We start from the raw sequence: 13349 nt of genomic DNA on the forward strand, positions 1-13349 counted from the left end.
ATATTATGTCGTTTCATGGCACACAGATACGTCGCTGCTACGACTTGATTTCATCCTCGGACCTCGATGCTTAATATTTCCCCGTGAGAATCTTACGTGAACACGAACGATACATAGACAAATTCACGCTACAGGAGAAAGCCCATTTTCCGCGTCAAAGGGTGTACTTAATGTACTGTAAAATTTTACTTTTATTCGTGACAGTCTTCAAACAAAAACTTCTGACAAAAATTTAAACTTGAAGCTGCAGTACGGAGGAATTGAATTATTTTGGTATTAATATTTTCAAGACACTATCGGGAGAAGTAAAATAAAATAAGATAAAAATAATGAAAATATACATAGTAACAATCAATATGATACAGATAGTTTTCTCTCTTTTTTTCTGGTATTACTGTATGTCTAGAATACTTTCCCATGATAAAAAATTTGGACCTTCCAGAATATTTCTGGAACAATTCTTTAAACCATATTCATCGATGTATGAATAAATAAATAAATAAATAAATACTGGCAAATAAATAAATAAAGCTAATCTTGAAAGCTGCGAAATAATATAAATCGACGGGCTAGTTCAAAAGAGGATGAAATAAAAATTTTAAGTTTTGATAAACCTGAATTTTAAAGCTGTGAAAAATCCTATTAACACACTCTAATCCGAAACTTATAGTACTACGTGTATACAGGGTGAATAGGCCTACTAAATACCGTCTTTGAAGACAGGAGTGTGATAGAGTATATTGTGGTGTTGAAATTCGAGATAGGAACCGTCATGGTATGATGATTAGTTATGGAGATATTAGAGGCAATACTTACCAGTCGAATGGGATCATAGTTACTTTTGATCCATAGCGCGTAGTAATTGGAGTTAAATGTCAAGAACACAACAGCGATGTGATGTGTGTGACATGTACCTGGCCCTGAAATGGTCGGATTTCTTGGCGTCAGAGTAAGAACTGCGAAGACAATAACCGTAGTTGGTTTGTTTTCAAGTACTGTACTGTGAGTTCTCTGTGCAATGTCACAGTTTAAATTGATGTTACAATAGTATTTGTTTTCATTGTGAAGTAAGGTAAGCACGTGATGTTTACATTGTGTACGTCAAGCAGGACCCGGTTTTCAAAGCGTGCTGCACGACCCACCTGTTGTCAGGCATAGGACTAAATTCTAGCAAACCTGTATGCGCGATTCCTGGAGTGACGAAGTGCAATTTGGAAGTACGGGATGTTCGACGAGGACATGTGGGAGTTTCAGTCTGAGCTTAACCCGTGCATACAGAAGCGTTTCCAACGGAAATAACACTTGCCCTATTAGACATTTGGAAAAAATTGCAAAATAGGGTATTGGTTCCAGTCTTATTTATGCATGTTTTGATGTGTCTATTACGCTCTATATAAACATATATATATATATACTATAAGTTTCAAATATATATATATATTATTGGATATTTAACGACGCTGTTTCAACTACTCGGTTATTTAGCGGGATTGGTGATAGTTAGATGATATTTGGCAAGATAAGGCCGTGAATTCGCTATAGATTTTCTGACATTCGCTTTACAGTTGGAAAAAACTTGGGGAAAAAACCCAACCAGGTAATCAGCCTAAGCGAGAATCGAACCCGCTCCCTAGCGCAGTTCTGGAGCCAACTTAGCCTTAGCCTTAGCCAACTGAGCTATACCGGTGGCTGTATAGTATATATAGAACATCATTAACAGAATTTAGAGTAATTTCCATGATTCTTAGATTTTTCACAGCTACATGAAGCTTTAAACTTTAAATTTTGAGTTGTTTCCCTTTTGAACTGGTCCGTCGAGATATTCCAACATTTCAATACGAAAACAACTACCTAGGATTTCATAAGTTACGCAATAGATGGCAGCAGACGTTGAAATGACAGCTGTGGCGCCCGCGCCGTCTGCTTTACGTTTCTCGTGTGTTAAGTTACAGAAACCTGCATGTGATTTTAAGTTGAAAGATACGTATAGGCCTATCAGCAAATTTTTAAGACATGTTATTCATTACACATATCACTCCTTACGTTTGTAACAGAGAACTTGAACGACGTGTTTGGGGAAGATAAAAGCGTATGTGGGGAATCGGCAATCTACTGTACACGTGCTTTATGTATCTAGTGATTTTTAATGACTCGTGGCAAGTTCCATGCATACAGCACAGAGGGGGAGGATGAAATTATGCAAGTCATATTAATATGATTAGCATTTCGTGTCACATGTTTCATTTTGCTACTAATGTTAATCAACAGTGGTCACAGTTTAAAGGCATGTATTGCCAGTTCGTCTGTTGGTTCATTCCTCTTTCTGATATTGTTCTTATTAATAACATCATTTTAATTTTCTTAAATATACGTTCTTTATAAATTTGATTAAATTAAGTTAAATAGTTGAAATAGCAAATATGCAGAACTTTGAAAACACACCGACGTGGAGTGCATTTTGCAAATTGTTGGTCCATGTAGTCTACTCTATTTTATTTCATTTATTCTCTATCTGTATATGTACTAAATTTGTATCTTTAATTTGAACCTCAGAAAATTCGAATCATACCTAGTAAGAAAATTGAAACTGACATGGCGAGACGCTTCATAGTGATAATTTGACTCACCGCTCGAGGCTGCGAAACCTGATGTGGAGAACGTAGTTAAAAAAATGGCACGAGTTTTGATGGAAGTCAATAATCCATATGTATTTAGGCGACACATCTCGCACGACTGTCCACAAGTAGGATATATACAGGCGCTCTTGTTTATTGTACATAAGCAATGTGTTGTATCTGGAATCGTAAAATTATACGGACCATTTTTTCTGAAACTGCACATATAACTAAATAGAAATCTTGCTGAAATGTAACAAATATAGGTCTATATTACCGAGCTAGATTCATTGCAATTTAGTATAGCAATAGGAGGAAGAAGAATAAAGTGCATAAGATTTGCTGATGATATGGCGTTCTTAGCAGAAAAGGAGATCATATTAAAGCATATGCTAATGGAACTAAATGACAGCTATGATCAATATGGGATGGAGATAAATGCAAACAAGACGAAGAACATGGTTATCGGAACAAAAATAAAGAAAGTAAATTAGACTGTGGAACAAGTGGACTATAAGCAATAACATGAGCTGCTGCTAGGAAGTCAAAAGGAGGATAGCAATAGCAAAGGAAGGTTTTAATATAAAAAGGAGCATTTTCTGTGGACCTCTGGCAAAAGAACTAAGGAAGAGACTAGTGAAGTGCTTTGTGTGGACTGTAGCATTGTATGGTGCAGAAACATGGACATTACGACGAAGTGAAGAGATGCGACTAGATGCATTTGAAATGTTGATATGGAGAAGGATGAAGCGTTGAAGTCGGCAGACAGAATAAGAAACGAAGCTGTTTTGGAAAGAGTTGATGAAGAAAGAATCATGCTGAAACTGACCAGAAAGAGGAAAAGAAATTTGCTGAATCACTTGTTGAGAAGGAACTGCCTTCTGAAGGATGCACTGGAAGGAATGATGAACGGGAAAAGAGTTCGAGGCAAAACAAGATATCAGATGATAGACGACATTAAGATATATGGATCATATGAGGAGACAAAGAGGAAGGCAGAAAATAGGAAAGACTGGAGAATGCTGGGTTTGCAGTGAAAGACCTGCCCTTGGGCAGAACATTATGAATGAAATGAATAATTATACCACATTAAACAATATGACAAGCCACAAATTTGTCTACATATTGTACATTCTCGTTTGAATTTCTCAAGAATAAATGTGTTCTTGTAAATTTTCAAGGCCCGAGCAGTAGTGAGGTGTCATGCCTAATATTGTCTTCACCAACTCAACGTGCAGAAAGAACACGCAAAAACAGCATGCCAGTAAACATCAACACGTCGTTTTGCTATTCATGAGAGAAGGTTCTGTACATAAATATACAACTCTGTACCACTGAGTGATTTATTGCTTCAGGAACACATTTACTGAGACGTGCTTATATAATGTGGCCAGTTTCATGGAATGTACACGTTACTGATACACCAGTCGAAACAATATAGCTTGTTGTGTGGGGCGAAATTAAGTGATTCCCTGAAGCTCTATAAATTGCGCTGAGTTCTGATTTCCAAGAGATATCATGAAGACAATTTGATACGTTATGGTTTAGTCTTTCCTTCATGACTCAGACATAGAAATAATGTGATTGTAATTTAGTGGCAGAACAAACATGTTAAGAATGAAGAAAGTTACTTAAAAAGGAGAGAAAATCTAAGACTACAAGTGTGATCCAGGGGCTGATAGTGTATTCCAGAGCGGGGAGTGAATTGGAATTCTACTTGAACTGATTATACGATTTTTTCCAAGACGTTTCCAACTGTGAAGCAAATCCTCGGACTCATCTAACCAAAACACTATCTTGCTATCACCATTTCAGATATAGCCGCGCAGTTTATATAGCGTCGCTAAATAACAGATTAAAGAAAAGAGAGTGAAAGTCTATTATTAGAAAAAGAAGACAACTAAAATAACATTTTATAACAAGAAATCAAAGCTTATCTAATTCTGTTTATATTATTATTTTAGCGTGAAATGTTTATGCTCAGTATCAAATGTATACTATGTTACAAAAATTTCAACATTTTATCGTATGTGGCTTAGCAATGGCAATGCGTTACGTCACACCATTCTGACGTCAGTTGGTTAGCAACGGATCATTAAGATGAAACACAGCTGCCCCATTGTAAATACTTGTACAGATATGTGGTATATATTCAATAAAGAAATAAAAAAAACAATCATAACACATAAATTGCATTAAATTTATTTCACTCTCTGACATATTCAGAATAATCTTATCAACAATAACTAATCAGTTAAAAATCTAAATATCACAATAACATCCGAGGCAATTACAGGGATCCTAGGAATCATTTGCCACTTCTTGGAAGTAAAAGAGTAAAATAAGGATTCTGTACATAATTTTGCTGTGTAACAAATCATATACCTACATAAACTATTAAAAATAATAATAATAATAATAATAATAATAATAATAACAATAATAATAATAATAATAATAATAATAATTTATTTAAACAGCTTGTTACGAATCCCTACAATAAGCCTCGGAATAGGACTGATTCTCTGGCACGACCACAGCAAAGGAATAAGGGTTTGAGATTTGGCACTTGGAACGTAACTAGTCTTTATAGAACAGGAGGGGTAACATTAGTAGCAAAAGAACTAGCTAGATATAGAATAAACTTCGTGGGAGTACAAGAGGTTAGGTTAGATGGGAATGGCATATCACAAATAGGAGATTACTTGTTGTATTATGGGGAAGGAAACAATAATCACCAATTAGGAACAGGATTCTTTGTTCATGAAAGAATAAAATCAGCAGTAAAAAAGGTCGAATTTATCAGTGACAGGTTATCATATTTAGTACTTAAGGGTAGATGGTGCGACATCATAGTTATAAATGCTCACGCCCCTACAGAAGAGAAAGACGACCATATAAAGGATAGCTTCTATGAGGAATTGGAACATACTTTTGATCAGTTCCCTAGATATCACATGAAAAATTTTATTGGGGGATTTCAACGCTAAAGTAGGACGGGAGGATATTTTTAGACCAACTATTGGAAAAGAGAGCCTACACGCAATTAGTAGTGACAATGGAGTTAGATTAGTCAACTTTGCCACATCGAAAAATTTAATTGTCAAAAGTACAACATTCCCCCATAAGGATATACATAAATATACTTGGACTTGTCCACACCTGTGGAGTAACGGTCAGCGCGTCTGGCTGCGAAACCAGGTGGCCTGGGTTCGAATCCTGGTCGGGGCAAGTTACCTGGTTGAGGTTTTTTCCGGGGTTTTCCCTCAACCCAATATGAGCAAATGCTGGGTAACTTTCGGTGCTGGACCCCTGACTCATTTCACCGGCATTATCACCTTCATTTTCATTCAGACGCTAAATAACCTGAGTTGTTGATAAAGCGTCGTAAAATAACCCAACAAAATAAAAATAAATACTTGGACTTCTCCAGATGGATTGACACACAACCAAATAGATCACATCTTGATAGATAAACGGAGACATACTAGTACAGTAGATATTCGAACTTTCAGGGGTGCAGACTGTAATTCTGACCATTATTTGGTGATTGGAGAATTAAGAGAAAGATTATCAGTAGCCAAGCGAGTAGAGCAGCAAGTTAATATTACTAAATTCAATATTTTGAAATTAAAGGACGAGGAAGCTAAGCAAAATTATCAGGTCGAAATTTCGAATAGGTTTGCCACTTTAGAAAGTTCCGACGAAGTTGAGAAAGAATTAGATGTTAATAGCGTGTGGGAAAATATCAGAGATAGTATCAAAATTGCAGCTGAGCAGAGCATAGGTTATTATGAAACTAAGAAAAAGAAACCGTGGTTTGATGAAGATTGTTGCATGGTAGTAGAAAGAAGGAAACAGGCAAAATTGAAATTCTTACAGGATCCAGTTGAGGAGAAGAGAGATAATTATTTCAATGAAAGACGGGAAGCAAGTCGTACACTTAGGAATAAAAAGAGAGGTTACTTGAAGGAAAAACTGAATGAGGTAGAAACAAATAGTAAGAATAAAAACATTCGAGATTTATATAAGGGTATAAAGGAATTTAAGAACGGATATCAGCCAAGGGTAAACGTGATCAAGGATGAGAATGGTGACTTGCTTGCAGACTCTCCATCAATCCTAAACAGATGGAAAAACTATTTTGCGCAACTACTAAATGTACAGTTTCCCTGGAAAATAATGAGACGATTGAATATTCCTAAGTCTCAGATGTAAAACACTGCGCATGATCAGAGACCAGAGTACTGATACACAAGATAACGAATATTGAGTTACTTAGATTCAGGCTATTTGGTTTGTTACTAGCATCGTTCCGAAATTCACTTCAAAAACTGCAAAAAAATATGATAATATTACCTAAATAAAAGATAAATATATACCTAAATCGTGTAGTTAAATCGACAATGGACCTTAATGACTAGATTAATACTCCGCACAGAAAGGAAAACTTTTGTGTCGTTGCAATAGCTCAGACGCTAAGACTTTCGCGTGTTGTGTAGAAGAGAGCGAGTTCGATTCTTAGTCTACATCAACGATTTTTTTGTCTAAATAACGTTGAAATAGCTAAGTAACGTTGAAATAGAATTTTACAAAGTCCTCAGATTAAATGTTAATGATCACAGACAATACAAAATTACAAGTTATAATATTATAAACGTTAATTTAATGAATGCATTTATATACACACATATACAATGTAAATGCACATATATTAAAAACTAACAATTAAAATGAAACTAAAAAATATTCCTAAGCCACACAGACAAACTTTTACAAAGGTTTAGAGTCCTTAGGCTATGTCATTTGTTGAGTAATTATTACAATATTTTATTAGTAGCTTTTCCAAATGTGTAATAAATGCACTCGCACGAAACAATTTTTGTTAAGAGTGTGGCTTTGGATTATTTTATTCTCACCCCTTCAGTTAATTTTAATTATTTTATCTACGTGTTTGCAATAGTGTTTAATTTAATGTGCTTTCAACTTTATTCATATTATGATTGAATGAAAAAGGACTGTTGCAGTTATTGACTGATTACATATATTAATACTAATTATTAAATGCATCTGTTAAGTAACTAATTACAGTATATTTTGAAATATCTTGAATGTTTAAGTTGTCAATAATATTTCTGTACTATATACTATAAGACTTTAAAAGAATTTTCAATAGATTTGGGACCCTCTACTTTATAATCACTGGTTCTAATGAAAAAAATATTTTCTTTCTTAGGATATCTACAAGTTCAACTTTAATAATATTCCGAATAGCTTTAATTGCATTATCTGAATTTTATACTTTTCTATTCAAATGTATTCTATTTCCCTCTTTCATAATTGAAAAAGAGAAGGATAGCCACCTATGCCCACCGACGCCATCGAAATCGAGACGAATTGTGGGATCAACTTGTTGACACCTGGAAAGATCTCGCCGGGGATTAGAACTTATTCCACAATCTCGTGACATCCATGCCGGACTGACTTAGAACTGTAATAGAAGCTGATGGCATGTGGACAAGATTTTAAGTTAACAGGTCTCTTTTTGTTTCGTATAATTTTTGTTTGAGGAAGAATACTTTTAACTTCCAAGTAAGATTTATTTTTTGACGAGGTTCAGCCCACTTGTAAGACCCAGAAATTGGGCATAAATTATTCATACTTTTCGACAAATTAGATAGTCGAGGAACTCTGACGAAATTAATTACACCTCAATAAAAAAAAGTTTTACCTGGGATCGAACACGAAACATTTCGGTTAAGCAGTGGAACCGACACGCTACTATATGAGCTACCGAGACAAGACAGTGACAGCAGCAGTCTAGAATGTAGATCCGATAGCAGGCATTTGCCATTCGGTACAGAGAAGCAATGATATTTTGTGACCCGAGCTATGTTGTGAAATCGTGGCCTTAAATGGCTGTCTTCTTCGTGATCCTTATTCTGGTCCTTGTCCTTGTTGTGGTCCTTGTAACAATTCTTGTTGTATTGTCATGAAACTTATCGTTACGTCGATATCGAGTGAACCGCGCTGTAGAACTTTAACTTCCGACGACCAAGAGTCGTCTCATTCCTTTTAAGGGTAACTGTACATAGGCCAAATAGAAATGATCGGGACGAAATTGAAATACAAACTGCTGAGCCATTTATACCCGAACCCACGCTTTCAGAAGTCGAAATTGCGATAGAAAATCTGAAAAAGTACAAGTCTCCAGGTATTGATCAAATTCCAGCAGAATTAATACAAGAGGGCGAAAGTGCATTATATAGCGAAATTTATAAACTTGTACTTGCTATTTGGGAAAAGGAAATTGTACCAGAACAATGGAAGGAGTCCATAATTGTACCTATTTTTAAAAAGGGTGACAAAACCAACTGTGGTAACTTTCGAGGAATATCACTTTTATTGACGTCGTACAAAATTTTGTCCAATATTCTTTTGAGAAGATTAACTCCGTACGTAGATGAAATTATTGGGGATCATCAGTGCGGTTTTCGGCGTAATAGATCGACTATTGATCAGATTTTTTGTATTCGACAGATAATGGAGAAAAAATGGGAGTATAAGGGTACAGTATATCAGTTATTCATAGATTTCAAAAAGGCATATGACTCGGTTAAGAGGGAAGTATTATATGATATTCTTATTGAATTTGGTATTCCCAAGAAACTAGTTCGATTAATTAAAATGTGTCTCAGTGAAACATACAGCAGAGTCCGTATAGGTCAGTTTCTATCTGATGCTTTTCCAATTCACTGCGAGCTAAAGCAGGGAGATGCACTATCACCTTTACTTTTTAACTTCGCTCTAGAATATGCCATTAGGAAAGTTCAGGATAACAGGCAGGGTTTGGAATTGAACGGGTTACATCAGCTTCTTGTCTATGCAGATGACGTGAATATGTTAGGAGAAAATACACAAACGATTAGGGAAAACACGGAAATTTTACTTGAAGCAAGTAAAGCGATCGGTTTGGAAGTAAATCCCGAAAAGACAAAGTATATGATTATGTCTCGTGACCAGAATATAGTACGAAATGGAAATATAAAAATTGGAGATTTATCCTTCGAAGAGGTGGAAAAATTCAAATATCTTGGAGCAACAGTAACAAATAGAAATGACACTCGGGAGGAAATTAAACGCAGAATAAATATGGGAAATGCGTGTTATTATTCGGTTGAGAAGCTCTTATCATCCAGTCTGCTGTCCAAAAATCTGAAAGTTAGAATTTATAAAACAGTTATATTACCGGTTCTTCTGTATGGTTGTGAAACTTGGACTCTCACTCTGGGAGAGGAACATAGGGTAAGGGTGTTTGAGAATAAGGTGCTTAGGAAAATATTTGGGGCTAAGCGGGATGAAGTTGCAGGAGAATGGCGAAAGTTACACAACACAGAACTGCACGCATTGTATTCTTCACCTGACATAATTAGGAACATAAAATCCAGACGTTTGAGATGGGCAGGGCATGTAGCACGTATGGGCGAATTCAGAAATGCATATAGAGTGTTAGTTGGGAGACCGGAGGGAAAAAGACCTTTAGGGAGGCCGAGACGTAGATGGGAGGATAATATTAAAATGGATTTGAGGGAGGTGGGTATGATGATAGAGACTGGATTAATCTTGCACAGGATAGGGACCGATGGCGGGCGTATGTGAGGGCGGCAATGAACCTTCGGGTTCCTTAAAAGCCATTTGTAAGTAATAATAATTTATTTATTTATTCTGGTGATGTTAAGGCCATCAGGTCTTCTCTTCCACGCCATCAGATAAATGTTATATAATATAACGTTCTACAGAGTGAAACGCAAGTACCGTAATGTTATTAAATTCAGGGGATTATTCTTTGTGATATTTTAAACAAAAGAGTTTAATACAATTTTGTTCGTTTTTGCTTCCTTTCCGAGATAATAATTGTTTTATATGAAACATTTCATAGCGTGTTTTGGGAAAGTCATTGATTGAATTCCCAATATGCTCAGTCAATTTAAGAGAGCAGTGTATTGTGATAATAAATTATTGAAAGAATTTTAGTTTTATCTTTTAAATGTGTAGAAATTAGATCCGAAATTTGATGTAGGCAGCGTAATATTAGGTTTGTTTCAGCACGCACTTCAGAACTAATGCCGAACTTCTTTCGACGCATGCGAAGTTGTGTACGGTGTCAGAACTAGTTCGGGATTTTACGTTGTTGGAACGTTTCTTGAACTCTTCTTTCACGGCCTTCGGAGTTTCTTCTGATATGAAAATTATATTCATCTTTCGAATTTAATTCTTCGTAAAATATATCGCTATCACCTTCTTTTATTCTTTTTATTTTAACCTGCCTAGTCTCGAAGCATTTCAACCGTAACTTCAGATTAAACCATCTGCGCATGCGTCAGCAGTTCAGAATTCCCAGTTCCTGCTCTTAATCGAGACCTAATATCACTCGTTCCAAACGAATTCTGAAGCACGTTGAAACAGGGAACTAGGAGTTCAGTATCGGTTCGGAATCTGTTCTAGTCTTGTTGGAACACACATTGGGCTACTTCGCATGAGAAGGCAGTTCAGAATTCTGAACTGTGCTGAAACAAATCTATTGTAAAATACCTTTTCAGAACGAAAAGTTACATTTGTTCGGATCTTTTTTTGAACATTTAAAGGACAAAACTAAAATCCTTTCACTCATGTATTATCATAATACATTGCTCGCTTTATATCATATCATATCATATCATATCATATCATATCATATCATATCATATCATATCATATCATATCATATCATATCATATCATATCATATCATATCATATCATATCATATCATATCATATCATATCATATCATATCATATCATAATCATATCATATCATATCATATCATATCATATCATATCATATCATACCATCATCTTGCAAATTATGAAGTAATCAAATTGAAAAATTTCAAAAAGATTCTCAAGATATCTGTATTTTAGAAAATATCATTATTCGGCCCTCCATAACAAAATTTCGTACAGCAATCTACTTGTTGATTTTATTTAATGTCTCTTGGAAGTCGTAGATTAGTTGCTGAGCAACTTTTATTATATAAAATATTCAAAGGTCTACTGGATAATGGCGAAATAGACCTATTATCACAAATTCAGATTAATGCTAGAACATCACATTTAAGAAATCGTCAGTTGTTATATTATAAAAAAAAACCAAACAATTCAGCACATAAAAATTGACCAGTGTTAAAAATGTGTTCAAATTTCAATGAAATATGTAAAACATGGGATCTTGATTTCAGCATTTCTTACATGATATATAAACATTTTCGTATTAATATACTGAAGGAAGTTGATTTTAAATAATATTGCTATCTATTTGTTACTCTGTAATTATAGTTACATTTTACATTTTTGACTATGATATCTATACTTACCTATTTTAATTTGTTTTTATTTTGTATTTTTCATTTATATTTATATCTGTGTCTTTTATTTAGGTAGTATCTATTTGTCTGTTTTTTTTTTCATTCTTAATTTGTATTTACACTTGTATCTTGCATTTGTATCTGTTTTATCTCTTTTTTCATGTTATCTGCAATTCTATGTTTTAAACAACTATCTATTTTCTATTTTAATTGGGGCTTTGTCCTGTTATAGACATAAATAAACAAATAAATAAATAAATATCATATATCATATCATATCATATCATATCATATCATACCATACCATACCATACCATACCATATCATATCATATCATACCATACCATACCATACCATACCATACCATATCATATCATATCATATCATATCATATCATATTATATTATATTATATTATATTATATTATATTATATTATATTATATTATATTATATTATATTATATTATATTATATTATATTGCATTATATATATTGTTTCAGAACGACTAATGTCTCCCACGAAGTACCTGGCACTAAGAGCACCACCACCAGACACATTGGATCTAGGCAGCGTCGATTCGAATAGCGTATCTATAGAGGAACAGCCTTCTGTTGTCACCGTAACATCACCCATCGACATGTCAGGACCGGAATCCAGCATCTAGTACACAGGTATATGTATATTCAACAACTTATATTCAGTGCCGAGTGTGCCAGCGCGGTACGGAGGCAAAATGTCTAAGATTACGAATTACACTATTGCATGTGTGAATGAAAGTATGTGAGTTGTACTAAGGATATCGATCTCGCTTCATGCTAAAAAAAAGCCATGACCTTAAGGATTTCTTTTGTGCAATGGCAGGACCCTTAACTTGCCGTTAATCGCCCCGAATCTACGAGCCTGCTCATGCCGAGAAGTCTAGACCACTTAGTTCGTCAGAGACTATCCAGACTGCACTACAGGCGCTGGATCTACATTATACTCGTAATGAATGATGATTAATGATGGGGAGTTGTTGGGATGTCAGAGGAGAAACGGAGTACCCGGAGAAAAGCCATGTGTAACGCTCTGCGGTGGCTGAATGGTCAGACCTTCAGACTATCACGTAGGCGGCCCGGGTTCGATTCCCGGTCAGATCTGGGATTTTTTCATTGAAAAAATCCATAGTGACACTTGCGGCGGAGTTTGAGTTTTTTCCAGGATTCTCCCGTTTTCTCCCCAAATTAGGCATTTACATCATTCCGTCACCATTTCTCCATTTCATTATCATTCAGTAGCATTTCCTGAACGTCGGCTGGCGACGAGTGGGGTTGCCTACTCGAAACCTGGG

General features: G+C 35.2%; 1 protein-coding gene across 9 annotated transcripts in view; it reads left to right on the plus strand.

Moving 5' to 3' along the window:
- Positions 1 to 13349, plus strand: part of LOC138701841 (ATP-sensitive inward rectifier potassium channel 12-like) — a 262287-nt gene that overhangs the window by 226863 nt on the left and 22075 nt on the right. For all 9 annotated transcript variants that reach the window (XM_069829161.1, XM_069829153.1, XM_069829154.1 and 6 more), the window contains one exon: positions 12520 to 12690. In XM_069829161.1, the coding sequence (XP_069685262.1) occupies positions 12520 to 12683 (164 nt within the window). In that variant the 3' untranslated portion in view covers positions 12684 to 12690. The remainder of the gene's footprint in view (positions 1 to 12519; positions 12691 to 13349) is intronic.

This window comes from Periplaneta americana, chromosome 6 (genome assembly GCF_040183065.1).
Source record: "Periplaneta americana isolate PAMFEO1 chromosome 6, P.americana_PAMFEO1_priV1, whole genome shotgun sequence".
NCBI classification, from domain to species: Eukaryota; Metazoa; Arthropoda; class Insecta; order Blattodea; family Blattidae; genus Periplaneta; species Periplaneta americana.